The 26475-nt window shown below is 38.6% G+C and overlaps 1 protein-coding gene across 1 annotated transcript in view; it reads left to right on the forward strand.

Annotated features, from left to right (window-relative positions):
* MCC (MCC regulator of WNT signaling pathway) overlaps positions 1 to 26475 on the forward strand; it is a 181051-nt gene that overhangs the window by 89520 nt on the left and 65056 nt on the right. The window contains 1 exon segment of the mRNA XM_058823775.1: positions 25430 to 25543. Coding sequence (XP_058679758.1) covers positions 25430 to 25543 — 114 coding nt within the window.

Here is a 26475-nt window from a genome sequence, read left to right on the forward strand (position 1 = left end):
ATCTGAAAGTTTCTCTGTAGCTTTTAGTTGCCTCCATCCCCACAACTTATACAAGAGAAACAATAGCAAGCTTATTTCATAGCAAATGTTCAGAATATTTTTACAGCAGTTATGTAGTAGAAATAAGTAGAGCATCTTGAACTCCTTAATTTAAACTGTCTTATTTGTAAAGTAATTATTTACCAGATAATTATTGGCATTTTTGTTAAAGTACCAGTTGCAGCAAATAGGATGTGAACAATATTTCAAAAAGTCTTTTTACCAAATTTTGCTGAGTACAAAGAAATTACACCATCATTTTTGATCTGCATTATAATTTCATTGCCCGCTGGAAACATGGCAGAGGTCAGCTATAAGAATAGACTTGTTTTCAGTTATCAGTCCTTTTAATTCACATCAATACATTAATTGTAATGCCGAGTACAATTAGGTTGTGAATGGTGTTTTGATGTGAACCTACCTGACAGTACAGAAGACAGCTAGAGACAAATAAACAATATGAGATAATACTTTATCACAATAACCATTAGCATTTAGACCACACATCTGAATACACTTTATTTGAGAGAAACAGTTTCTGCATATTCTAATCTAGAAAATAAACTCTTTTGGCCCAGAGTACTTAGGTGGTTTCTGTGTGTGGCATGGCCAGTCAGAATGTTCTGTCATCACAGGTAACAGTAATAAAGTTCTCTGGTAAAAAAATGGTTTTAGTTTTTTTTTTTTTTTCAATGAATACTTCCTCTTTAATCTCAATCTTTGCATAACAGCTGTTGTTACAGCCTTAACATGCTTCTGCATCTTTGCATATATTAGATTCTTTTACTAGAAAACAAAGCAAACCTCACCAGTCTGCCCTTGTGCATGTTAGTACAGGTCAGCCCCAGCAGCCTCTAATGCATTTGGTTTATTTCCATCTTAGAAGAAGCAGTACAAAGGGCATTGGTGAAAAATTCTGGAACTCTTTCTTAGTGCTGCTGTGACAGATTATACACAATCTCCTCAAACAGGTAAAGATTTTGAGATCAAGTCCGCAATAAAGAAGGTAGAAATGGGCAGTGCATTTCAGTCTCACCCTTCATCTGTAAAGTGGGAGTAACTGATGTGCCTATGCTAGATCCAGTGTTGCTTCTGAACCTTAATTTCAGAGGTCCAGCCTTTGAGCTGGGAAGTGCTTCTGCAGAATGCTGCAAACACTACCTCTGTTTTATGAAATAGTTTTTACTTGCTTTGGGAAGCTGAGCCGAGGCCAAAAAATATTTACAGTATAGTATCTTCTTCCTCCTCTTCCCTGTGGCTTAACTACTTTCCTGTTGTTGAGGAAGTTGGGAGGGAGCTGTGTTCTAAAACATGCTCTTGGGAAATCAGAATAATCTTTTCTTTTCCAAAGATATCTCTGTTAAAAAAAACAAAACAAAAAACCCACCAAAAAAAAAAGAAAAACCAAAAAACAAACCCAAACCAACTCTGCTCTTGCTGTTATGTTTGAAGGCTTTTTAGTAGTTACAGTAAAAGAAAGATATACTGCAGTCTCTCCTTCATTGTGCGTTTCCTTGGCATTATATAAGTAACATTGCAAATGCCTCTTGCTTTGTTTTATATGTAGCTTGCTGCTCTATTGGTGCAGGCATTTCAGAGTGTCTGAACTTGTTTGTTTGGGGTTTTCTTCGTGCTTCCTTTTGGAAGTGTGTGGGCTGGTTTACATTAGCACTGTATCCATCCTGTATGAATCAGTATAAACTAAAACTTCACACATGGAGAAGAAGCCATCACCTGTCTTGTTTCCTCCTGCTAAAGGAGGGTCTTTCCAAACTTCAGATAAGTGTGGGAGGTGTGATGGTTGCAGTGTTCTTTGCCATTCTGGACCTAGAGAAGTCACACCATTTACCACTCAGGATGTTATTAAGTAAGTTCTCCACCTTAACAGCAGCAATGACAGAAGTTCAAAAGCATTATTCACTTCCTTCATTGCTATCACAAGGGCAGCTCTAGCACAGATGGGACACAGGTGTTCCTTTTTTTATCAGTACATTGTCTAATCCTGTTCTATACTAGATTATGTGGTACAGGTTACCTCAGCCCAATTACAGCAGGGACTAAGTTTTAGTCTTCCATGCAGAGTATTTAATTGACCATATAGATTTTACTGTCCTTCTTCCTCTCAAGTGCAGGGTTTTCATCAATACTAAATGTCTCGGATAGGTTGCTTTTCTGCTCCAGCGTGGTAAATTCTCTATTTCCCACCAAAATATGCACATTATTGTTGCTCTTAGAGACTTCTCTTTCCGTCCCTTTGTCATTGTGTAACTCTATAGCAGAGTGAGCAATGAGAGCTACTGTGTGCTGTCTAAAGGTCCTCCATGTCCACAGGCCTTCCCTTGTCCATTCTTCCTCTCTCTTGTGTGAACTCATTGCGTGTTTTACAGCTGTCACTGGACACTGTGCCTGGAAAGGCTAGCATGCACATCTTGGCACTCTTGCTTGCTCACATGCTCCCTCTGTCTTATTAAAACCCCCAACCTGGTTAATTAATGCAGTCGGTGAGTCAGGATAAATTTCACCTCCCTATGGATGGGATACTCTGGGAAGCATAAGCAATCATCTGGAAGCCAAGAGTGACAGATCACAGTCCTAGTAGCAGATCTGCTCATTTTTCACTGGGATTCACCTTCTGCTTTTCAGTACACTGAGTTTTTTACACTGTTGATTTTCAGATTGAATTTTGGGGAAATTACAGTGTTAGAGCCCTACCCTTGTGATCACTTTTTTCCTTCCTCAAGGGGATGGCTTCAGTAGTTCAAAAAACAGGCAAAGCCAAATCCTTCCCTGGGAACTTCATACCTGAATAAAACATCTGTAAAAACAGTATCAAAATACCACAGAGGCAGTGGAGATGTTCTGAGAGTTGGTGCTGACTAGGATGTGAAGACAACAGCATTTTTCTATACTCTTAGGTATTATCCTGGGGGGGAATTATGGGAATAGTCTAGATGATAAAAGTACAAAGCAGGTTTTTAACAAAAGGCACTGGAGAGAAACTTCAGGAAGAATCTTGCTATGAAGCAAGCAGAGTGAGATCTTCTGTCTTGCAGACAAGTTTTGCCAAAAGAGTGGTGCTAGCTTTCCCACTCCAGGGGAGGTGGAGTTCAGGCAAAGAGGAGGTCATGGGTGCATTCCTGGTGAGTGACACTGACAGAAGGCTCAAGTAGGCAGTTCTCTGTGTGATTCAGTCCAAACACAATGCAGGTGCGAAGTAGCAGCAGGAAGTGTGAGATTATGTGGATAAGATGGCGATAACAAGGAGGTCAGTTTAAACTGTCACCCTCTGAGTTTCCAGGCGACTCATGAACTACAGTCATGAGGACTGACAGAATAGGTGTTTCCTTGAAGGTATATCAGCTGAGACAGTCCCATACTGGAAAAGCCTTTCAGAAGGAGAAAGATGGTGTTATTCTGTGACAGTGGTGACAGTGTTACCCCCTTGATCTTTGCTCTGGGGAATGTTTTACACTGATTCAGGACAGTTTGGGCTTGATCAATAACCAAGGTTTATATATCAATAACCAAGTCTCCAGGGCTTACATCCTAAGTGGGCTTTGCTTAGCTTCCTCTGTGGTTTGACAGTTAGCTTTGCTTTTGTTTTTGCCCTTCACTACTGTTTTTTCTTCATTAGAGCTCCCATAAAAACCAGAGGTTTAATTTTAAAGAATCCGGGAGAAATTTGGTCCATTTTCTGTATGATATAAAGAGTATTTGGGATGACATAAAACTGATTTCAGATGAGTTCTGAAAAGCTACAGTGTGACCTATGTCCTATACTCATAAGTCATTTTGTGTTCTGACCATTACAGAATAAAGGAACAGGCTGACATCTGATCCTTTTCCAATTTGCTTTTCTCTCTGAAATTAGTTGTGTGTTAGTCAGACCTGCAAAGACAAACCTCTTTCTTGCTCAGTTGGATTACAGCCAGGGCGAAAGCAGCAAAGTCACAATCACTCATTTGGAAGTGAACTCCCTCATTTTTTAAAAACTATTTATAGATGATTGTTGAAGTTTCCTCTTCTGGCACAGAATGTTTTTCTGTATTTCACTGAGTTATATAACATCTCACGTTTTGGAAAGTTCATTTTGACATGCTTGATTATCACATATTTTCAGTTCTTAAATTCAGATAGGTTAAAAAAAAAAAAAAACAAAACAAAACCAGCAACTAGGCTTTGTTGCTTCCTACTCCTACTTACGCCTTTGTCCCTTTTGTTATTGTTGTTGTAATCACATACTGACATTAAATTAGTCTTTGGTGTGTATTTAAAGAAGGGAGAGGGTCAGAGTGCTCCAAGTCATATGGATTCTCTCACCTGGGAATGTGCTCTGTTGCTCAGTGCTGTAGGCACTGCTGTGGATTGACCCCTTCTGGCAGCCTGTCCCCAGCAGGGTGGGGACCGGATAGAAGGGTAGGCATTCAGAGGGTGTCTCCCGTGGTGAGCCAGAATAATGCCAACCTATAGCAAGATTCTAAACATGCCAATCAAAACTGTACCAGGCTATCCAATTAATGGATTTACAGGCTTTCCTGTGGTGTTGCTCATTTATGATGAGTGTGACTCTTCTAAAGAATTCAGGCACAATTCTTTTATCCTTATCAGAGATACTTTTGAAGAGAAGCTCTTAATTTATATATAAGGGGTAGTAATACAATAATGAAGATCTGTTCATATAAATCAAGTTGTGCTGAGAAGTTTTCTTTGTTCTAAATTTAAGTTGTATTTTTTAAGGATTTTAGGGAAGGAATAATTCCATACTTTGCTTTGTGTTGGGCGCTTTTTTTCCCCTTTCGTCTATTTCAAATATACCTTTATGTTCTAAAAACGAGATGAAGAGGACTAAATGCAAGAAGAGCTTTAAGGTTTTCAAAGAACACTAGTGGTGCAGAGATTATTTGCTTGCTGTTGCTGTTAGAGCAGGATGCTATTTCTCTCTATTTTGGTCCTAACACTTGGATTGTTTGCCTTATCTTTGTTTACTACTACTGTGTAGTATTTCAGAGCCTTTTGCAACTCTTCAGCATGTCTTAGATTAAGGAAAATCAGAAATGTCTCTTGGGAGATTGTTGAACTGAACACAGTCATATACTCAGAAAAAAATCATAATATACTTTCCTTTCTTACTCTCCTATATTAAAGTTCTTGTTACCCAAAATGCATTTCCACACTGGGTCGACACCATGGAAGTAGCTGCTCCTGCTCCTTGCCACTTACCCAGATAATTCATCTCAACTTCACATGCCTCACAAGTGTACAAATCTGTAGTGATGAAAATAGCACTTGAGAGTAGGTAGATAGTCATGCAGAGCAGTCTGATCAGTGGCTCTGTGGTGCTCATTGTTCTTTTCTGAATCCTCAGTATCTCATTCTCTTCTTGATAATTCCATGTTTTAGGACTGAGTGGATTATTCCAGATGACCTCTTACCTGAGTTGCAGACAGGGCCTGTCATCTTATTGACTCCCAAATACGACTCCTTCCATAAATGCACAGTTCCTTCTCCCGCTGCTTTGCTTTCTCTCTGTGCCTCTGTCAGAGCCCTGCTGCACCATAACTCAATATCATCCCATCTTGTATTGTCTGGCCTTCTACCAAAATCACTTCAATTTTCAAACTGTCTTTGTAAAACTTAAGTACTGTTTCTCATTCTTCACTGGAAAGATTTCCAGCAGCAGCCTGTTTACTCTTACTTGCAGAGATCATTAGTCCAATTTATTTCCCTTTTATAGGTATTGAAGTTAGGTAAGGTGGGCTTCACGAGTTAATGCCTCTTCACGGCTTAGTGGCATTTTTGCTTACTTTACAGTGTGATTGTGATGTCTGAATGTAAATTAATTAAATTTGGAATTAAGTATTCCTGAGACACTTGGAACTTTTACTTAAATGGGATATATTTTGTAGTTACCACATCCAGTCTCCTTCCATGGAGGTTTTCAAGACCCAGCTGTGCAAAAAGTCCTAAGCAACACTGACTCTACAGTGAGCACAAGATTGGGCTAGAGATCAACCATCCAACCTGTATAATTTCATATTTCTGGAGCATTCTTCAGCCTTACACCATTCCTCATCTTTCAGATTCACCAATCCTCATCCTTCATGTCTCTGGGTCTGCTTCCCTGGTTAAATAAGGTTAGGTACATTGGATTAGCTCAAGTTTTGTAGGTTTTTAAAATATGGGCTGCATTTCCAGACATACCTCATGTACACTTACAGATGTGTCTTTATCAACTGATAGGTTCTTTGTAAAGAACTGATTTGGTCACCTTTGAAAATGAGGGTAAGAATTCTGTTTGTCAGCTGGGCTGGTATTTCCATGATGTCTGACAGCAGAGGACATTACTATGATTAATTTATAAAAGAAAACAGGGTGTTCTGAAATGACTGCAGGGCATGGCTTCCATGAAATGTGAACCAAGTTGGGACTAAAATAAGCTACATCTAATATTTCAATTCCCATCTGAGGTCCTGCTTTCTTAACTATAAATAATGTACAAGTTGCTTTTACATATAGTTGTGGACACTAGTGCTCAGTGTAGGTTTTAGATATGTCTATTCCTTTTTAGTTTACTTTCTCTTCTGCCTTACAACTGCTGCATTAAAATATTTTAAGATGTGGAGTGATGATCTATAAAACATTTCTTTGTTGGTTTTTGGTGGGGGGCTGCATAAGCTCTTCTAGTTCCTGTGTTCAGTGAAGACAAATTGAAGTATCTTGACTTTAATACCTTTAATACCTACTACACATTTTCCAAAACAGTGTTACTAAATATTAATGTCTACAACAGGTAGCAAAATTGTTTCCATATTCATTGCAGTACAGCAATAAAAGCTTTTCTTTCATTCCCTCTGTGGTTTTGCTTCACAGAGATAAAATCACTAGTGCATTTGTGGTTTTATGTGAATGAAATGTCTCTTCTCAATTACTGTTTCAAAACAAGCTTTCTAATTCCTATTGTCCTAATCTAAAAAATGAATTATTTGTCACCAGAAAACTGGCAGTGTCACCTCACTTTTGATTAAAAAAAAAAAAAAAAATTATTTCAGAGTTTTATTAGTTTCTGAAATGGCTGGTTTTTAATGTAATTACTGTACTGTATAATTCATGTACATTGAATAGGATAGTAAACAGAGTTAACCTTATGGTGTACCTACCAAAATATGTTCATAAAATTCGCTGAGGTCAGGATGGTTGGATGGTAGGACCACTGGTCTGAGAAATGAAGCAACTGGCTTCCAGTGCCAGGTCTGCCACTTTCTGTCTGATAGCTGAAAACAAAAAAACAAAACAACAACAACAACAAAAAACAAAAAACAAACAAACAAACAAAACCCACAAACACCCCCCCCCCCCCAAAAAAAAAAAAAAAAAAACACCAAAAAAACTAAAACTAAATCTCTGGAAGAAATATCATTACCCACTTATGTAAAGTTTTTATGTGGTACCTTAACTTTTCACTCCAAGATTTTTACAGTATTAGTAGTTTTACATTCTCATTCTGCCTAGGAAATCCTAGGGATCTTTAACCAGTAGCATGTGGTGTTTTCAGGCTTTAATTCAGAAGAGTTGATAGTAATGAGCCTCCCAAATCTTCTGTGTGCTGCAGGAATTTCTCAATGTTCTGCTGTTGTTGGTGTTACTTGGGCTTTCAAGAGTATGAAATAATTTGGGTTTTGTCATTGTTTTGGAGGGAATTCTTTGATTGGTTTTAGCCTAATTCTGTTAAGCTATGATGCTATTTTGTTTTTAGCTGGGTGAGAGACTTAAGTAAAAGGTGATTGAGGACTTTTTAAAAAAATCTCTGCCCATGTAGTAGTTTTTTTAATTGTTTGAAATGGCATAGTATAATTGTGTTACACTAGGCATGGAAAAGTCTCATCTGCCGATTATTTGTAGGGAGCGTGTAGGAAGAAGATGTAATAGTTTCAAAATGGATGATTCAGACTGGTGGGAGAAACACCTCCATCCCATGTGTAAGGATTAGAAACCCAAAATCAGCTCAGATAAAATTAAGCTACAATGTGTAGGCCTGTTGGGATTTTGAAGGGCTGGGGTGTTCCCATCTGCCATCATTCTGCCCATAGCTGAGAAGTAGGTTGAGCAGGCAGAATGGTTGATTCTCACAGTTTCCATAATTTTTGCTGGCAGTTCAAACTTGTCCACTGATAGTCACATAGCTGCATATGTAAAACAAACCCCAGTTTTCCCTTGGCTGATTGTGCTGCATTCGTGTCTCCTGCAGTGTGTAGTTCTGGGATATGGAATAGCACTGAACTGTTGAGTTGGTAATGCTGCAAAAATGTGCGTGAGTTGTGCAGAGAGATGTTTATGTTTAAGTGTAATGGTCTTGTCTAGAGACATCTGGTTTATACTGTCCTTGAATTCTTTTCCAGATCTCTGTCCTGTTTTCTGATTTTGTAATGTAATGGAACATTTGCTATTAATTAGAAAAGCCCTTAATGTCCTTACTTAAGAAAAGCAGCTAACTCAAATCTCAGGAAACTCAAGTATATTAGTTCAAAGCAGGGTTGTCTAATTCACAGCACCATTTACTGACCAAGTCCCCACAGTCTGCATCACAACATTTGGGAAAAGCTGGGGGTGACTACAAGGGAAGCATATGTGAGCCCTACTGCATGTGTCTCTAGGTGCACAGCCTGGTATCGTATGAAAAGGAAGGGAAGGCAGAGCTGATGATTCCAGTGTATGGCTGGTGCGTAGCACTGAATTATACAACCAGCTCTGACCTTCAGGTAAAAGTAAGTGCAAGGAGGGCTGCAAAATGGTTGATACAAACATGGGGTTTGGACTTTGGATCACTGTGGCTCAAAAACTTGGCTAGTCACATAAGCATAGACATGAGCATCCGTGCTCTGTTTTCTAATAGCAGCCCAAACTGGAATTTATGCTCATCTGAATATGGATTGGGGAAAAGATTAGAAAAATAAAGGTGCTCTGTATCATGCAACATCCTTCATGTTGCAGTCTTGCAGACTTACTCTGAATCTCATGCTTTTGCTGGGCAGTGGAACTGACCTCAGCAAAATATCTTAACCAGGTTAATACAAATCCAGTTTTGACCCTCAGCACCTGAAGAGATTGTGTAATATTCTACTAGTGCAGTGGGGACTGTTTCAGTCTCATTATACATTTATAAATGGAACTTGAATGGAGGTTTTTGAGTGTGCATGAACTGTGCATGATCAGAGCTCAGAGAAGCAGATTATAAATTTCTCTGGTTCTCTGTTGAGACTGGGCAAATGGGAAATCTTGGTAACAGGATTAAAGAGCACTACAAATTACATTTACAGAAATACTCTACCGGAGTTATTTGAAAAGATAAATGTGAGAATCTCATATAGCTGGTGCAGACAATCTCAGGAAACATTTCTTGCCTTCCTGCCTCCCACATCCTTTCCTTCAAGAAATTCCTACACTAAAATTTGACTGCGTGTGGATATATGGTATGTTAGGACCATGAAAAAATGAAACTGAAATTTACATATCCTAGGTAGCTAAACACATTAAGCATGCAATTATATGTTTGTGATTACAATTTCATTGAAGTGGAAGGGAACAGTAGGACTGAGTCTTGTTTTGTCTCCACTGTGGTAATTTCATGTAATGTGGTTTGTATAAACTTTCTGTCCTCTGACCAGATTTAGCTCTTTCAAAGCATGTCCTGGGTGAGGCTGACACCTTTTTACTCTAAAATACACTGTGTATATCAGTATGTTTTTATTCAGACTGGCACAGGCATTCAGAAACACTGTCTGGTGCTGGAATCTTAGAACAAGACAAGAAAATAAATTACATTCCCTCATTTTCTGGGTCAGGTCGATTTTATTTTTTCCTCTTTGTTTTAGTGGACATTTGGATTCCTGCTGATTAGATTGCTTTACAGTGATGTTAACACAGTCAAATTGGGAGGAAGATATCCCATTGTGTGACTCAAGAAAGAGAAAATTCATGGTGGCTTCTGTAGTGTCTGTAGTTCTTTTACCCTTCCAGTTGTTGAGACTGCAAAGAGTATTTTGCAGAGTGCTTTGAGATAACGCTTGGTGGGTGACATTGAACTGTGTCTGAAGCAATAATTTCAGGTCTCAAGGTAGGGAGGGATTCTTCCTTCAGAGGAAAACTGCTTTCTTGCTTTTAGTTTGTTCCCGAGCCCTTACCCCCTCAGAAATTTTAACATCTGCATGGCTAGAAGATCTTCAAATAGGTTCACTTAAGGAGTAAACATGTGAATAAACAGTTAAACATATGTTACAGAATCAGTTGTGTGGTGTCAAGGGTTTGTCCTGTGAGTCCCAGGTCCTGCAGTCAGACTTCCTCCAGCATGGAAGGAGTAGGGCCTCTGGTGAGTTTAGAGGAAGAGTAAACAAAATAGTGATGGGGAAGGCCTGTTGCTAGGACAGCGCACCTTGTACCAAGCCCAGAACACTCTTCTGTGGCTGTTCCCAGGAGTTTGGTGGGAGCAGGAAGAGGAAAGTGTTTGGCTATTCAGGGTCAGGTTTGCAGGCGTTGCTGCTTCTGCCCAAGTAGCCACTTCAGCTTTCCTGCCTGTCCTTAACTGAGCACTGTGCAACTTCTTTCAAGCCTGGCTATTTTGTAATAAGAGTTTTGTGTAAATTGCAGTCTGGGTCCATCTAATGACAAATTTAACCTGAGACTTGGATGAGATGCCTGAAGCAAGTAGTTGTTTATGCAAGGAAGCCATCAATACCTTCTTGTGTAGGACAAAAAAATGCTTGAAAATGGACTGAGACAGCTGGGGACTGTGGTTGGGAGGAGGAGGAACACTCACCTTCTTACCACAATGTAAAAATAGAAAACAACCAATGTTAATTTTCTACAGCTACCACTTCTTTTAAAAAGGTGTTTTATCTCAGCAGGATTTTAAAAGTTTGTTTTTCAGTATATATTCCTAAATACTCGGGCACATGGAGCAGTTAGGTGCACTTCAGCAAAGAAATGTCATAAAGAATTCCACTGTTTTGAGAAGGTTAAAAAATCCCTCAACAAATCAAACACAAAACCATAAAGAAATAACAGATTACTTTGCAAAATGGCTGCTTTTTTAACATGTATTAAAACTTGACCCTTGCTGTTGGAAATCTGATCTCTGTCAGATATTTTAAAATATCTGTTTACCGACCTTAATTTCTGGAGTCTTTGAGCTGTTATGTTCTAGGGTTTAGGTACCTGTGACAGCTGAGTATGCTGCTGCATATTCAGCATTGCAGCTGAAAGAGGTAGGAATGGTGACTGCAAACAGAGACGGTACTAACTGCTCCCTGCACTTAGTTAAATAGCTGCAGCGATGCATAACAGCAGGAGGGAGAGGGTTAATGAGGGGTAATTCCATCCTCAGAGGGACCACAGGGCTGAATGGAAACAGCTGCTATGCTGCAGGCTCTAGGCTGCACAGGGAGTTGCTGGCAGCTTCGGTGAAGGGAGGGAACAGGAGACGAATGGTATGTGGGGAAGGGAATAAACAATCTGGAAAAAAAGAACCTAAAGAAGTATCTTATGTCGGGACCCCGGAGAGGGGAGAAATCACAACAGGCAGAAGTGGAGGAAAGGAGAGTGCAGGCTGGAATTGCAGACCGGAGGAGTGAGGGCAGCCACCTGCGAGTACTTGACCTCCCTCTGTGAACATCAAGGCTTACAACTAAGTCAACATGGCACAGTGTAGGTGTAACTTGGATATTGAAACAGCATAGCTGTCTAAATGCACGCTTAGCTGAGCTAGTGGGCTCTGATGGAAGGTGTAGGGATGTTGCTCAAGATGGATGTATGTGGCAGTGCTTCACCAGAAATGCATGTTTCTGATGGTATTTGTCAAAATATGAATATGAAAGTAGGAGTTTCATTCACTGAAGTCAGCCGCTCAAGAGTCAAGTTACCCACAGCTCTGTAGAATACAAATAATTTGTGTAATTGCCATCTCTGGCATGATGCCATGATGTTGTCACTTGTAGGTTGCCTTCTTTCACATACCTGTCGTGTGCACAGACATGTCTTGTGTTGCTGCTTGCATATCCGCAGCTGTTACCAGCATTCATACACAATAAATCCCCAGAAATGTTTTAGCTGAAGACACAGCCTGCCCACTTCATGGAGGGGGAACTGCTAATGCCCTTACCAGTGCTTTCTACTAAAGACCTGCATTTTTCCTTGCAGTTGATACAGTTATCTAAGGTAGGGGTGATGAGGAGGACAGACGACTTTGAAATTCTCAACGCAGAGAACCATGGAATATATCCAGGAGAAATCCTTGAGAACACAAAGATGTGCAGGCTAGATTGTTAATGTAGTGGAAGTCAGTGATTTAATATATGCATAGATTGAGGTTGCTGACAGCAAAAAATCAGCATGGCTGGCTGTACAGCCAAGCGCTGTCTCGCAGGGCTGTGGTGTGTCAAGCACCAGAACTGTAAAACTAAAGCAGTCCCAAGAAAGGCACCTGGGAGGATTAAAAGTGGAAGAGCTTGTCCTGTTAAATAGATTAGGGTATGTTAGCCTCAGATGATAAGGAAGAAAAAGAGGTATATGTTTTGAGAGACCATTATAAATTCACGAGTGATATGAAGGAGATCAAAAGGGACAAAAGTTATCTTTGAGGTGCAGAATGTGCAAAGCAATACCAGAGAAGCTTTACAAATGTGTAAAGGTAGTTCTTACGTGTTTTCTTCAACTTATCTCTGATTTGCCACTCGCACAGGATGCTGGACTATAAGTCTGTGGTCTGGTCTGATACAACACTTATTTAGTATGCTTTTTGATACAGAAATCTGCTTTAAGATGAAAAAACTGGTGGGGTTTTTTTTTACTGATGTTTCTACAATTACATTAGAGTGATTACTGTTTCATTCTTAGAATTACATTAATGAAAATATTTCTTGATATGTCAAGATTTAGAGCCCACAGAAACAATTGTTGAGAAGGTAAATGAAATTGAATGGAAAAAAATGCACCAATGTAACTCTTCACCTGAACTGTGAAGTATTCTGTTACACAGATAGTGAAGCCATGAAAAATGAAAAAAGTAACTTCGACTTTCATTCTGCTAGATTATATGAGTAATATGCCACATGCTGTATAAATATTCAAATAGGAATGCTGTATGAATGAGGTATGATTTTTATGAAGAATTAATACAGAATAGCTTTACAGCTTTGGAATCAGCAAATTTTTTTGCCTTCCTGCTGTTCAGGGGTGAAAAATAAACCACGTGTTAGGTGGAATAATGGAGTGTTGGTCCTTTTTTGTCAGGACAATTAGCATGAGTAAAATATTTGCCCTACTTTTAACAGATAAGGAGGTGCTACATTGTGTTCCTCTTAAGATTAATGTTTCTGTATCGGCAGCAAAGAGCACAAGATTTATTTGTAGAGCCTTATGTAGATTTACAGCTGTTCCATGTACTGCTTGAAAGCTCTTTATATGTCAGGCTCACAGTGAGTATTTTTGTATGGGTGAATGTTAGTGAAAGTGGTCATAAGAAGGATGCAGACATTTTTAAGTGTTAAGTGGAATGTGTAACACATACAAAGCCTTTAAATTATAAATTTTGTCTTGTCATGACCCCTGCTTTGGTTTTTTCATATGTGCATGTGTAGGCATGCATTTGTGTGATATAAACATAAAAAATGTATTTTATCAAAATGCTGTAAAAGCAAATTTCTGTGCTGTCCTGACTTCCTTAGAGAATTAGTAATGTTTTTTACGTTATTATTTGATGATTTAAAGCAAAGAAAATTACACTCAAGGAGAGAATGACAGTCTCAGGGGATGTGCACTTTCCATAGAACCATGCTCTGGACTCATAAATATCTATGCAACTCCTGTTTATTTAATAGGATTGCATGGGTGAAATGCAGGGTTGAATTTTGCATTCAGAGTCCGAGATAAGGAATGAATCTGCCTTGGGCTTGGTAGAGACAGATGCATAATATTAGGAATACTATGTAAATTAATTCAAAATGTTAGAGCAATTGCTGTTTTTCTGTGTGACTGAAACTTTCAAGTTTGGTAATTATAAGTATCTGTAATTTCAGTAAGTGCAATTAAATTTCGAGTGTGTGTATATACAAGTGAAGATTAATTGTCTGATAGACACATTTGAATCCTCAGCTTATTCTTTTGCAGAAAAATTGCAGAGAAAAATTAATATAAAATGAGTAGTCTTAACCCAAATATGAAATAATGTGGTTAGAAAATAGCTTTTAATTTGCAGAAGTTTTTGACATTTAAGAAAATTGTTGTACACTTCTTGATGAACAAGAGTATAATGTTTTTATACCAGTTGAAAAAGAAAATAGAGACATTGTCACTTGAAGAAAAACTGAAGTTCATCTGTCAAGCCTCTGTCTCTGAACTTATAGTAAAAAAAGAAAGAAAATGAGGTCTTTGTGGGAAGAGACGTTAAGAGAAAAACATTTAATCTTGTACCAGGGTTCTCCAGACACCCATGAGTTTTGCAGACAGAGTTTTGAACTGGGCTGAAATTCTAACTATTGCACTCATGAGCAGTAGCTTCAGGTCCATAATTACTGTCTGTGCCGCCAAATTACTTTTGATCCCATCTTAACAAATTGCTGTCAGCAGTTGACTCAAATGCTCTAGCTTGGTTTTGTCACGCTACAGACTCTTGATTCTCTGCAAATTTTACAGCTACTTGCTTTTATATTGGGAGAAGCCTGTTAAATAAATTGCTAAAAAAGTATGATGCCACTTGGAACAAGAGGCTGTGCCTGACGTTACAGACAGAGATACCATGTTGGGTTATTAGTCCGGTGCATGACAAAAAAAATACTTATCCTGAATGGAGTAGTATATCCAGGTGTTACTGAAATACTAAAAAACTTACATATACAAACACTTAATTCAGTAAGCAAGTTGAGGTCTGCCAGCTGTCAGATTTATCTGTATTAGCGCAATTGATAATAAACATTTATCAAGGTTGATTTTCACCCTCTTAGTTTGTGCACCGGAGGTTCTGTTGCATTAAGTGTAAGCTGTATGACTGGAAAAGAAAATGTAATCATGCTATTGAGTTTTTTGAACAGCTCTGGTTGATGAGTGGCGTATCTTTGTGCTGTTTGATTCGTTCCAAAGGTAGTAGCTATCAGAAAGGAGTTTGAGGCATCATGCAGAAGTGTTGCATAATGTTTTCTGGTGACCAGCACTAGGTCTGAACATTCAAATAAATGGTATCTGGAGGATGAAAGGTGGCGGAGGGCATTTTCAGTTTCTTGTTTCTCTGACACTGCTTTTATCTTGCAGGGGTGGGGGGGAAACCCTCCAGTGGTTTTCAGTAATGCAAACTGTGTTCTTCCAGATAGAAGAAGAGGTTTTAAGTGGTATTTTTCAGTATAAAAGTAAAGAGATTTATATCAAAAGAGTTATGCCATAGAGAGCAAGAACTTACTTGAACAGGGGTATGGACTGTTTTTAGAAAGGGGCAGCAGTTTATTAGGATAGAGCCTAGCAATTGTGCTCGAGTCTTTTCTTTATGCAGCATACTTTCATTAAGAATCTTTATATAAATATAAAAAAACTTACTGATGTACTGAAATCCAGATAAGCAGATGCTTTTTTCAGTGTTTTCTGTTGTAAACAAGCTCCTCTAACAGTGTTGTAGTAACTGTTGACATACTCACTTCCTTATAACATACTCTCAGAGATGATTCATCACAGAGCCTTATCAGGGCTGTATTTTGCAACAGTAATTGTTTTTTATCCAATTTGTTAAAATTATAAATTGAATAATAACATCCCGTGCAGTGGAAAACCTCCGCAGGAAGTAACGCTAACTGCTCCTGCAGTTTGCCATCCATTTGCAAAGCTTTCATTAAAATTAGTCAGCTTTTACCCAGTGTATTGACCAGGTAATAAGAAAGAGGAGGCAGTGAAAAATGCAAGACTTGTGATTGAAAATGCCAGAATGTACTGGGTATTTCTTATGAGAGAAATACTCAAAGACAACTCACACAAAGGTTTATGGCATGGAGCTAGAAACTTCCTGCAGCAACTGAAGTTATAGTAGCATAAGTAATTTTCCTGCCTTGGATTTGTAGTAAGAAGAAGAAATTAACTGTCCTTGGAGAAGTTGTGCATCCAGTTTTGATTGGCTTGTGAAGATTACTGGGCAAAAGAACTGACTTCTGCCTAAAACAGCAAGTTCTGGTGTAGGAAACAGTTGTTTGTGCTAAGAATTGACGTGTAGTAGTGAGACAGTGACCTGGGAATACTGGTCGGAGATTTACAGCCAGGAGTGTAAAGGTGGTTGATAGTTAAAACCCTGTAGCCCTTATGGTTTTTTTTTTCTAAAAGTATTTTAAAAACCACTGCTTCAATGTAAGCTGGGGGATCGCTGGAGACCTCAACTTCTTTTCTACTTTTTCACTCTGGATAGGCTTTGACTGGTGGGTGTCTTTAGGGATGCTGGGCTTCCTGGAAGGAGTGGCCATCAGGAGATGGAAGAGGGAGTGGCAGCTGGCCGGAGTTTAAAGGAGCAGGGAAGGGGATATGAAGGTCTCAGAGGTGCAGCTGACCTTGGGAAGGTGAAATAATTAAAAACTGTACTGAATGTGTTTTGTTAAGCAAGTACAAGTGCATCCAGAAAATTTTGCTGTTACATCTGGGAGCTCCAAAGATGATTAGCTGCTTCTAAAAATCATTTTAGAACTGTACTTTTGGAAGTTACATAATAGACATTGTAATGTAAAGCTCTTTAGGGCATAAGCTGACTAAGGAAAGCTGGAGAGATGTTTTCTTTCTGTGAGTTTCAAACAATTGGAGAAGTACATCCTAGAGGATTTGGTGGGTTTTTTTGTTTGTTTTCTGGGTTGAGTTGGGTTTTGTTTGGGTTTTTATTTTTTTTTAATTGCTTATGGTAGAAACAAAGTGCTGATTGGATCTGGCAATACAGATCTTATTTCTCTAAATTTATGGTGACAGCAGATCACATGGGTCATTCTGGAGACAGAGATCCTTTGTATCTTTGTAAGTAGTTTTATTGCTGTTCCATAGTCCTATCTTTCAAAATCAGAAGTTATTTTGAGATAGTTTTTGGAAAGAACTCAAGAACTATTTGAGATATGAGATATTTTAGTAAATTGTGATTAAATTAGCATAACAAGTAATGTCTAATGTTTGAGTGGTTCTTGAATGGTGATCTCTGTTTTGAAAGATCTGTATTATTGTCAGTCAGTAAATGCTGAGGCTGAAGAAGCAAGTTAAGTTGTTACAAAAAATGGCAGAACTCTTGGTAAACAATCCAATGTGGATGAGCTTACACTCTCTCTGTTGCAACCAGCACTGGACTGTGGGTCACCATAATGCTAAATGCAAAGGATTGAGTGGGGTGCATTCCTGTGATTAGTTTTCCACTCATTTTGTTCCTGAGTGGAAAATAGTTTGCCCATCACCTCTAGAAACTGGAAAGGAACAGAGGAAAGGAATTTGGCGTCCTGAGATTTCAAGGGAAAAGGACCTGCAATGAACTTTGCTGTTTTTCTTCTCTGGTAATTTTCTCTGGAGATGCTGGGCAGAAGAGGAGATAGGGAAAAAATAAGTCTGTTCCTCTTTGCATTGGTGCAGTGATAATTTGCCTTACTTAAATTATGTTGAGAGTAAGTGTAAGGTGAGTAAGAATGCTAAATGAGTTAACTGAACAGTGTTTTTAAGACAGGATGAAGGACCTAGCTATGATCCCTCCTAGCTCATCATTTTGTAGTAATTTATTATTATTATTTTTAGTTAAAGAAAGCTGTAATTGCAGATAGTATCTTGAAAAATGAAGACAGTATTTTGTTCTAAGCTTAGTCTCCCCACAAGCCCATTTTCATACCCTGCATTACTGTTGTTTTGCTCCCTCACTGGGAGTGGAAATAGCTGCAGGTTCCTCCTCTGGAAGGTAAAAGCAAGGCTGACCTTTCCTGCACAGTGTGGATGCCTATTCTGAGGCCATCGGGTTGCACATGTGGGCTGCCCTGCAGTGCCGCAGGGAAGATTCTTAAGAATCCCAAACGAGTGAATTTGTAGTTGTTTTCTGCAGTCCCCAGTTTCAAGTGTTAGTCTCCTTCTGTTATTTTTAGGTCTCAGTATTTGGCTTTTCTTCTCATGTCATCTAAAATTTTCTTTTCAATGATACTGTAAACATCTGTTGTAATAGAAGTAGAGCCATTAGTCTAGGCCTCTGGCATACTCAGAAGTGCAATTAGCACCATGGTCCATTTATCAAGTGTGAATTGCCAGATTAATTTTTCAAGGGAAAATCTTCCATGATTGCATTCTTTGTTTTTTCCTTTAATACGTTTTAAAACTGATCCTGCTCACCAGAATAGCATTAGTTTACCTCTTCTGTGGACTTCTAAAACAATCTTTATTGTATTTTCTTTATGGAACATTTTTTTGCTTTGATTTAGTTGGAATAGTTTTTTGGTTTGTTTTAAGAAATAGTTTGAAATATTCACAAGTGCCTGCAAATGCTAATTTTCAGTAAAAAAAACCCAAGCAACTTTAAATAATACAAACAGATTGAAAACATCTTCTGCAGATTTTTCAAATTAAAACGGTGTCTTACAAAAATTTGGTCTTTGTTTTTCTTGAATTTGAATGGCTCCATCCTGGCAAGTGTTGGCACATTATTTGTTTAGTATTGCACAAGCATATGAAGTAACTGTCTAATATGACAATAATTGCCTCAGAAGCACAGTCACAAAAATGTCCATTTTGTCTGTCACTCTGAAAATATATAGGCTTTTTTATTAGCATGTAATAGTTGTTTCAGATATAAAGTTTTAGGGCATATTTGTAGGCATATCCAGCAATTTGGTGGTATCCCTTTTTTTAGTAATTTTACTTTGCCTTGGGTAGTTACTTAAAGGGCTGTTGACTGGTATTTCAGGGCTGTGCTTTAGAGATCACAGCTGAAAATGTCTGGGGAATATCGATTTATCATGTCACTGCTTCTGGGATATGGTTGTTCTTTTATGTTTTTCCCTTCCATTTTGTCAGTAAATTTACAGAAACTGAGTTTGATTACATTTATTTCATCATGTGGACCATAAAAAATGAACCTTTTATGGGCCGTGGCTAGGAGAAGGTGGCATGAAAACTGTGTAGGACAGAGAAAAAAAATCGTTAAGAGTAGCTACACATTCATGTAACAATCACTTTAAGTAAGTGTTGTTTGCAAGTAGTGCTGATCTGTGTGCCTGATAAAATGTAAACTTGACAACACCTTGGAGTTTTATCTGTAACAAACGTCTCTAACATGAGTTTCATATCTTTTAACTTCTCTCTTAAAAAGATTTTTAAGCTTTGACTTGACTTTTGTTTCTTTTTGTTTGGGCTTTTTTTCCCTGGTTGTGTGAAGCAGTGCTGTGGTATCTTTCACACTTACTGTTCTGTGTCATTTTTTTCCTCTGTACCTTGTTCACATGTCTTCAGTATATCTACCATGCATTAGCATGAAAGTTTCTCATTCACCTGAGCAGATAAGTGCCAGCCTTGTCTGTGTTTTCCCTGGACCAGCCCTGATACTGTTCTGTATTGCCATTTATGAAAGTTACCGATCTACAGCACAACCACAGCCCTGAGATTGCTGAAGGTTTTATTTTTCTGTCTCCAGATGTGATTTTCACTATGAACTTATCACCAACCTTTTCATTCTTTGACTGAAATCCCTCATTCTCTTGAAGAAGAAAGGTGTTAGAAAATACAGTGGATAGACATTTGCTGTTTTGCCCTTTCTGCACTGTTAGCTGGAGTTCTAACTTGTATTTTCCGTGTTGTTCTCTACATGTATCATCTCTCATGTTACAAAGCAGCTTGGGTTTTCAAAGCCAGCATAATGTCTAGTGTAATTTGATAACAAAAGAATTGGAACATTTTCAGAGAAGAGGCAAAATTCTTAGTATTTAATCATACGTTTTTATGTATGGTGCCTGTTATGAAACTAAGTAGTTGAAAAACACGGAAAATGTCCATGTTGTGGATTATTTGCACTATACTATGCAAAATGCCAGTGGGAAATAAAAAGGAGAAGAGAATGGCAGAGCCTAGTACTTTCTGACCAGGTTCTTCTAGACAGTCCACATGTGGAAGCTGTGATGTTTAACATCAGATTTATTTATTTGAAGATAGTTGATGGTATACAGGATTTTTGTTTTAACATCATGTCACAGAACACAGTGAGAACACAATACAGATACAAGTCAAACACAGCAGAGGAGAGCAGTTGCAGTGCACAGCTCAATCACAGAGCACCAGTATGGTTCCCAGCCTCTCTCTAACATAATCACCCCCACCACACTGGGCATCCCTGGCATTGCTAGGAGTAAATGTGTGAATTGAAACTAGCTCAAACTCATCACTCACTTTGAAATTCTGTCAGTTGATTATGTTTTTATAGTTTTTATTTTGGGCTGAGCCATGTGTAACACCCCACGCTGGCCTGGCTAATACACTCCTAGGCATTCACACTCTTAATGAGCTTGGGTAGAAATACACACCAGCTGATTTTTTCAGCTGTTCAGTTGTTTATCAAAATCAAAACCGACCCTCAGATCCTCTTGGTGTTGAGATCAAGTCAGCCTTTTTTGCAACAGCTGTGCTCAGTCTCACCCAGCCACATTCTTCCTGAGCTTCATGGACACATACCCTGGCCCCTCTCTGGTCCTTCTCCCATGGCAGGGCTTTACTGATCAGCCACAGAGGACACACAGAGAACAAATAAACTGGGCTTTTGGTGTTTGGCTGCATTGTATTGGTATATAGTTTGGTGTGATTTTATGGCTCCCTGGTTATGTCCAAGATTACCTTTCTGAACATCAGTTCCCAAACTGGTGTGCAGCAGTGGTGTAGCTAAGGAATACAGGAAGCAAGGGGAAAAAGCTAAGATTAGTACTTAAATTTCACAGAGAATTATATGCATAGGTCCTTTTTGTAATTTCTCTGTTGAAAGTAGCAAACATGTGCAGTCAGTACAACTGTTTTTAGCAATATGATTTAATTAGTCTGGTTCCAGGCTGAGGGAATGAAAAATGTGGATCAGATTTAGTGGTGAGGATCATGTTTCACAATGGCTTGGAAAAATGCTGAGTGTAATACTAATTTTAGTGCTTTTTCAGGGCTCTAACCTTATAATTTTTTCAGCACCCTCATTCATTGCCCTTTGTGATTTTCTCTTGGTTTTTTCTTGGCGTCAGAACTCTTCTAGCAGTGTGAAGTGAAGAACACTTCAACAGTACAGTAGTCACCTGCTTCCTTGGCATTCAGTTCATCTTACTATCCCATCTACTTCTGTATTTGTTTCCCACAAAATTCTTCAGAAATATGACTGCCCACAAATGTTGTTCCTGATTCCTGCATAAAGCATTTCATAGCACGAAAACCAGTCTTCAAAGCACAGTGCAAAACAGGCATCACATATCATGTCTGCAGTGTTGTATGAAATGCTTGTAGAAGGAGGTGGATAATGAGGAAAAAAGTGCGTTTATAAAGGAGGCTTGATCGGAGGTTAGGAAGTTGCTTTTCCTAAGCTTGTTCTTATGTTTTTATAATTATAGTACCTTTCAAAACTTAGCTGTACATTGGTTTGCATTTTAACAAAAGCATATTATGGAGTTTGTTACTTTATATTGGTAATATCTTAATAATAATAAATAATTGTTACTGTATATTTAATATATTAAAACCTGACAGGATATATTGGGCATAGCATGTGGTATATGTTTCAGTAAGCAACCCGCTGTTGTTACTGTAACAAAAGCTCAAGGAAATTGTAGCTTCTAAGCTAAGATAGGTAATGAATTTTTAATTTATCATGTGCATCTAATGCATTTTCTTACTTTCTTGGATGATGGTAGAGAAGCAAATTGGTTGGCTAGTCTGACCCTTCTTATCTTGTTCTCACATGTTGACCCAGCTTGTCCTGTTGGACAGTTTGGGTGCCCCAGCATCACAACAGTGTTTTTTTTCTTGATGGAATTCGAGTAGATGTATTGGATCAATATAAAGTTTTTGAACAGTACAGGCTTTGTCAATTGAGTGTTTTCTCTGTATGAAGTAGGTCTCTGTACAGTCTGTTGCTTAAAGGTTCAGATCAGTATCTTGTACTGGCAGAAATCTTTGTGCTGTCTGTATTAATTTTATACACTACTGAGATTTTGATCTGATTCAAAATCTTGTGTCATTGAGAGGCAGCCCACCTTGAACTATAAATGCATGGTATGAGTGTTAGTCATAGTGACTCTGCCTTATCTGTCATTATTTGCTGAGGGGAGAAAAAAACCCAGTATGCTGTATGGCCACCCCAGTTCTCTGTGTCTCAGTTGTCACAATCCTGTAGTAGTTCAGTGCTGCAGAGTTACAATTGTGGCTGACTTACTGGTTCAGATTTTTATACTGAATCTTTCCCACTTTAATAATTTGGCTTATTAAACTTGATTTCTAAACACTAACTTTATTTTTCCCCCACCCAGAATACTTCTGCATAGACGGTAGCTCTTTGCTCAGATGTTTCCTTTTCTGAGTTACAGCAACATCCAGAGATTGTGTTCCAGTTCCCACCTGCCTTGTGATAAACAAGCACACTGGGAAGCATGATCTGTGGGAGCGCTCACACCTTAAGGAGAGTGCAGCAATGGTTCGTAACAACTTTTTAGGGAATTGCAGAGGAGAGCTTGACTCTGCCATGAATACACAGTTACAATGGCTGTGTTAATCTTATGTATTCAGCTGGAGGCATCACTTGCACATCAAACTAGAGTATCGCAAGCAGCCTTCCTCTATTATGATAGCTTCTTTTTATGTAGTCTGCCCTTTCATTGTGTTGTTTGGGGTTTTTTTATTGTTGTTGTTTTGGGGTTTTGGGTGGGGTTTTTTGTTTGTTTTTATTTTTGTTTTTGTGGTTTGTTTCTTTGTTGGTTTGGGGTTTTTTGTTGTTTTTTGTTTGTTTGTTTGTTTGTTTTGTGGGGTTTTTTTCTTTTTTTTTTTAAGTTTATTAGGACTTGGAAACTGAAACAGTCCAATTAATGAAAGATGGTAAAAGATACAGCAAGCTTTCCTTGTCCTTAATAAAGCTGTCCCTTGATTGTTTGGAGAAGAGAGGTGCTATACTGAGCACAGAGGTGGATGTAACTCGCCCATCTTTGGCAGGGGCTGCTAGGCCAGGCTGCTGTAAAACTAGGCACAATTCATGTTGTTTCTTACCCAGCTTGCAGTGTGCTAGGGGACATGAAGAACAGCTGAGCTGACTGCAGAGGGTGAAGAGGACAAAGACACATCCATTGGAAGTCTGCCTCATTAGTTCCGCTGTTCAGAGAACAATGCTTTTCATTGAGATTTTCAAATTAATGGTGTCCTTTTATATTACAAGGCCATGTGTATGGGCATTATTAGTCTTGTATATAATTAAAACAACAGCTGGTGATCATTTAATTACAGGGTATGAAAGGGAATGATACTTGACTATGTAGCATTGTTTTATTCAATTTGGAGAATTGTAGCCATTTTTCATGTACTACTTGAAAGCTGTGGTGAAGGATGTGCATTTTGATGAACAAACTTGTGAGCTTCATTGCAACAATTCTGCTCTGTTATGGAAATAAGGTAAAATAGTGGCTTAAAAACTCACCAGATTTCCTGAAAATCTGAAGGAAGTAACGAACAGATTGGTACAATTGGCCTGGTTCTTTTTTCTCTGCGCTGTGAAATCAATGCATAGTTTCCTTCTGCTGAAGGCCAAAAATACATCAAGGTATTAAGGATGTTTCTGGGTTTATTCAGAGTTTTCAGTGTACATACTTTATAGAAGCTGTGTAGGATATGCCCATAGCAAGCCTGAGCTACTGTTTTTACATGAAAAATGAGGCTGCCTTGAGAATCTTAAATATTCTGCAACATAAAATTGTGCATGTATGTAGTTGTACTGAAACAAATAACTGCATGTATGTAAGGTATTTTTGTAGATGATGTAATGAAAGTCCTGTTGACTGAACTGACAAGTGAGGATACCCAGGGAATTACTAGTTACACAGCATCTAAAAAGGCAGAATTCACATCCAAATTCCTTATTAAAATTATCTTTCTTGTCTTGAAGGCAGAGTTTTTTTCATTAACAATGGGAATACTGTATGTGAAGAGCCATTTGGTTCTGGTCTCTGCTGTCAGGCAGCTGCTTCCACACATCAGCATGGGAAAACAGCTATGGTTTTGCTAGCTTCCAGTATTATAAAGGCAGAATTTATATCAAAATAGGACTCACTAACTGATTAATTGTAAATGAAACAAGAAAAATTACTTTTAGGTGATCCACCCAATAGAATATCAGATTGAGGGACTGAAAGTGGGTGGAGGATTAGAAGCAGTTTGTATTTCAGCCTGAATCTTGGCAGCAGAGCAGTGTTTGCTGTGTTGCTTGGTCTGGTGTGAAAGGTCACTTCTGTTTTCATACCCAGCATAACTTGAGGCTGTTTCTTTACAACTACAAAGAAAGACTTCAGGGCCAGTGGCTAGTTCTCCTCCTGGACTTTCCAGTTGTAGTTGTCAATACTTAGTGTTGAATTCTGGCTGATGAATTTGGTGAAAATATGAATGGGGTATTTAAGGACAAGAAAAGAGTGGGAACAATTAAAATTCTTTTAAGAACTGTTCTTGGTTTTTAAGTTGTGTAGCTAACCTAATTTCAATGTTGTGAGTTATCCTAGCCTGATAGATATTTCCGAATGCTATCAGCTAAGTGTAGAAAGTATCTTTCATCAAAAGGATCTGCTGCCGAAAGAAAATTAATTTGGGTTCTTCATATGTGGGTTAGTAGATAAGAATCACTGAAACTCGCTGGCGTGGGACTGAGGAGAGCAACAACTGCAGAAGAGTAGCTTACAGTGATGTAAGCGTTAGTTGCAAAATAAAAGCAAATCTTTTGCATGGAGCTATCCACTTTCACCAGAATGATAACCTCTATATGTCTAAAGGCATCAAAACGTGGTACACCTCATTCTATAATGCAAATCTTAGTCAGCATTTAATGTAAGGTTTTATAGCGCAAGACTCAGGCTATGTCTTAATGCAGTAGCATTAAAGCTAATCTGTGCATTCCTAGCTGAATTATTCCTCATTGTATTTACCCTTATAAAGGATATGGTGAAGGAATGTGTGTTCTGCCTGGAAAGAAAAATTGTGTGTTTAAAAAACTATTAGTTAAATTGTTAGTTGTATGTGGAATTTTTTTAGACTTTGTTCTACTGAAGTTCCTATTAACTACTACAGAAAACTAGCATTACTATAGCTGCCATATAATATTGTCTCTTCTCTAGTGCTAAGTGGCTTGTGAATTGATTCATTTTTTTCTTTCCTTTCTGTCTTCCAGCTTCATTTAGCAGCCCTGGCTTCATTAAAGGGAGACATTGTGGAGCTTAATAAACGTCTACAACAAACAGAAAAGGAGCGTGACCTATTGGAAAAGAAATTGGCAAAAGCACAGGTGAGCAATAGTAGTTCAAGATTCTGAAGATCCTTGGTTTTGTACAGTCCTTGTTCCTGAGAGAGGATAAAATGCCAAACAATGTCACAAGTCAAAAGAATTTTAAGACTGCAAGACACATAGTTGCCATGGGTTATACCTTTTATATGTTGAAGACATTCTTCTTAAAAAACCCATAAAAATTAATTAGATGCATTTTGTTTTGAAGTCAATATAAGCAACTAGTGCTTTGAATTATTGTAGAATATAAGAATTACAGGTTGCTCTCAGTGGGTTAGGTAACAGGTTGCAGAGCCTTGCACTCCTGGGTCATGTTTAAACACAGCACAAATTAACACTGATCAAAAGTTACTGCCAATTTTCAGTGCTTTAATGTTATGGGAGAAGTTACTTGGGATCTCAACTGAAATAAACAGGGCAGGAGACTTTTTTTTCTCCTTTTAATGCCTTTATTAAAAGTGATCAGCTCAAGATTGGGAAGCTCAACGGGTCTGCAGTCTCCGTCGTGTCTCCCCGCGTGACTGGGAGGAGGAGGAGGAGTGCGCAGCTTTGTCCGCTACGGGCAGAGCTGAGGGTCCTGTCCTCGTGGGTGCCTTGGGCGCAACCCCGATCTCGACTTTCTACTGACTCCCGGCTCGTGGTCTTGGTTTCAGATGATGTCTTCGTTCAGGGTGAGGGGCAACAAACGTTTTCATCATCTCTGCAGGCTCAGGACTCTGTTCCTCATATCTAGACATCACTCTAATTTCTTAATTCTGTATTGGCTCGTTGTTTTTGGGGTCTTTTCAGTAAGTTTGACACTTCCCATGGCATGCTGGTCTCGAAGTTATTTTGCATCTTCTGATGCCCCCCTCCCACGCCTGGTCCCCTCCCCTCACTGTCTGGGGAGAAGAGCCATTAACTTAGCCCTAGCCAGGGCCTTCACTGATACA

The sequence above is a fragment of the Ammospiza caudacuta genome, chromosome Z, assembly GCF_027887145.1.
Source record: "Ammospiza caudacuta isolate bAmmCau1 chromosome Z, bAmmCau1.pri, whole genome shotgun sequence".
In the NCBI taxonomy this organism is placed as follows: domain Eukaryota; kingdom Metazoa; phylum Chordata; class Aves; order Passeriformes; family Passerellidae; genus Ammospiza; species Ammospiza caudacuta.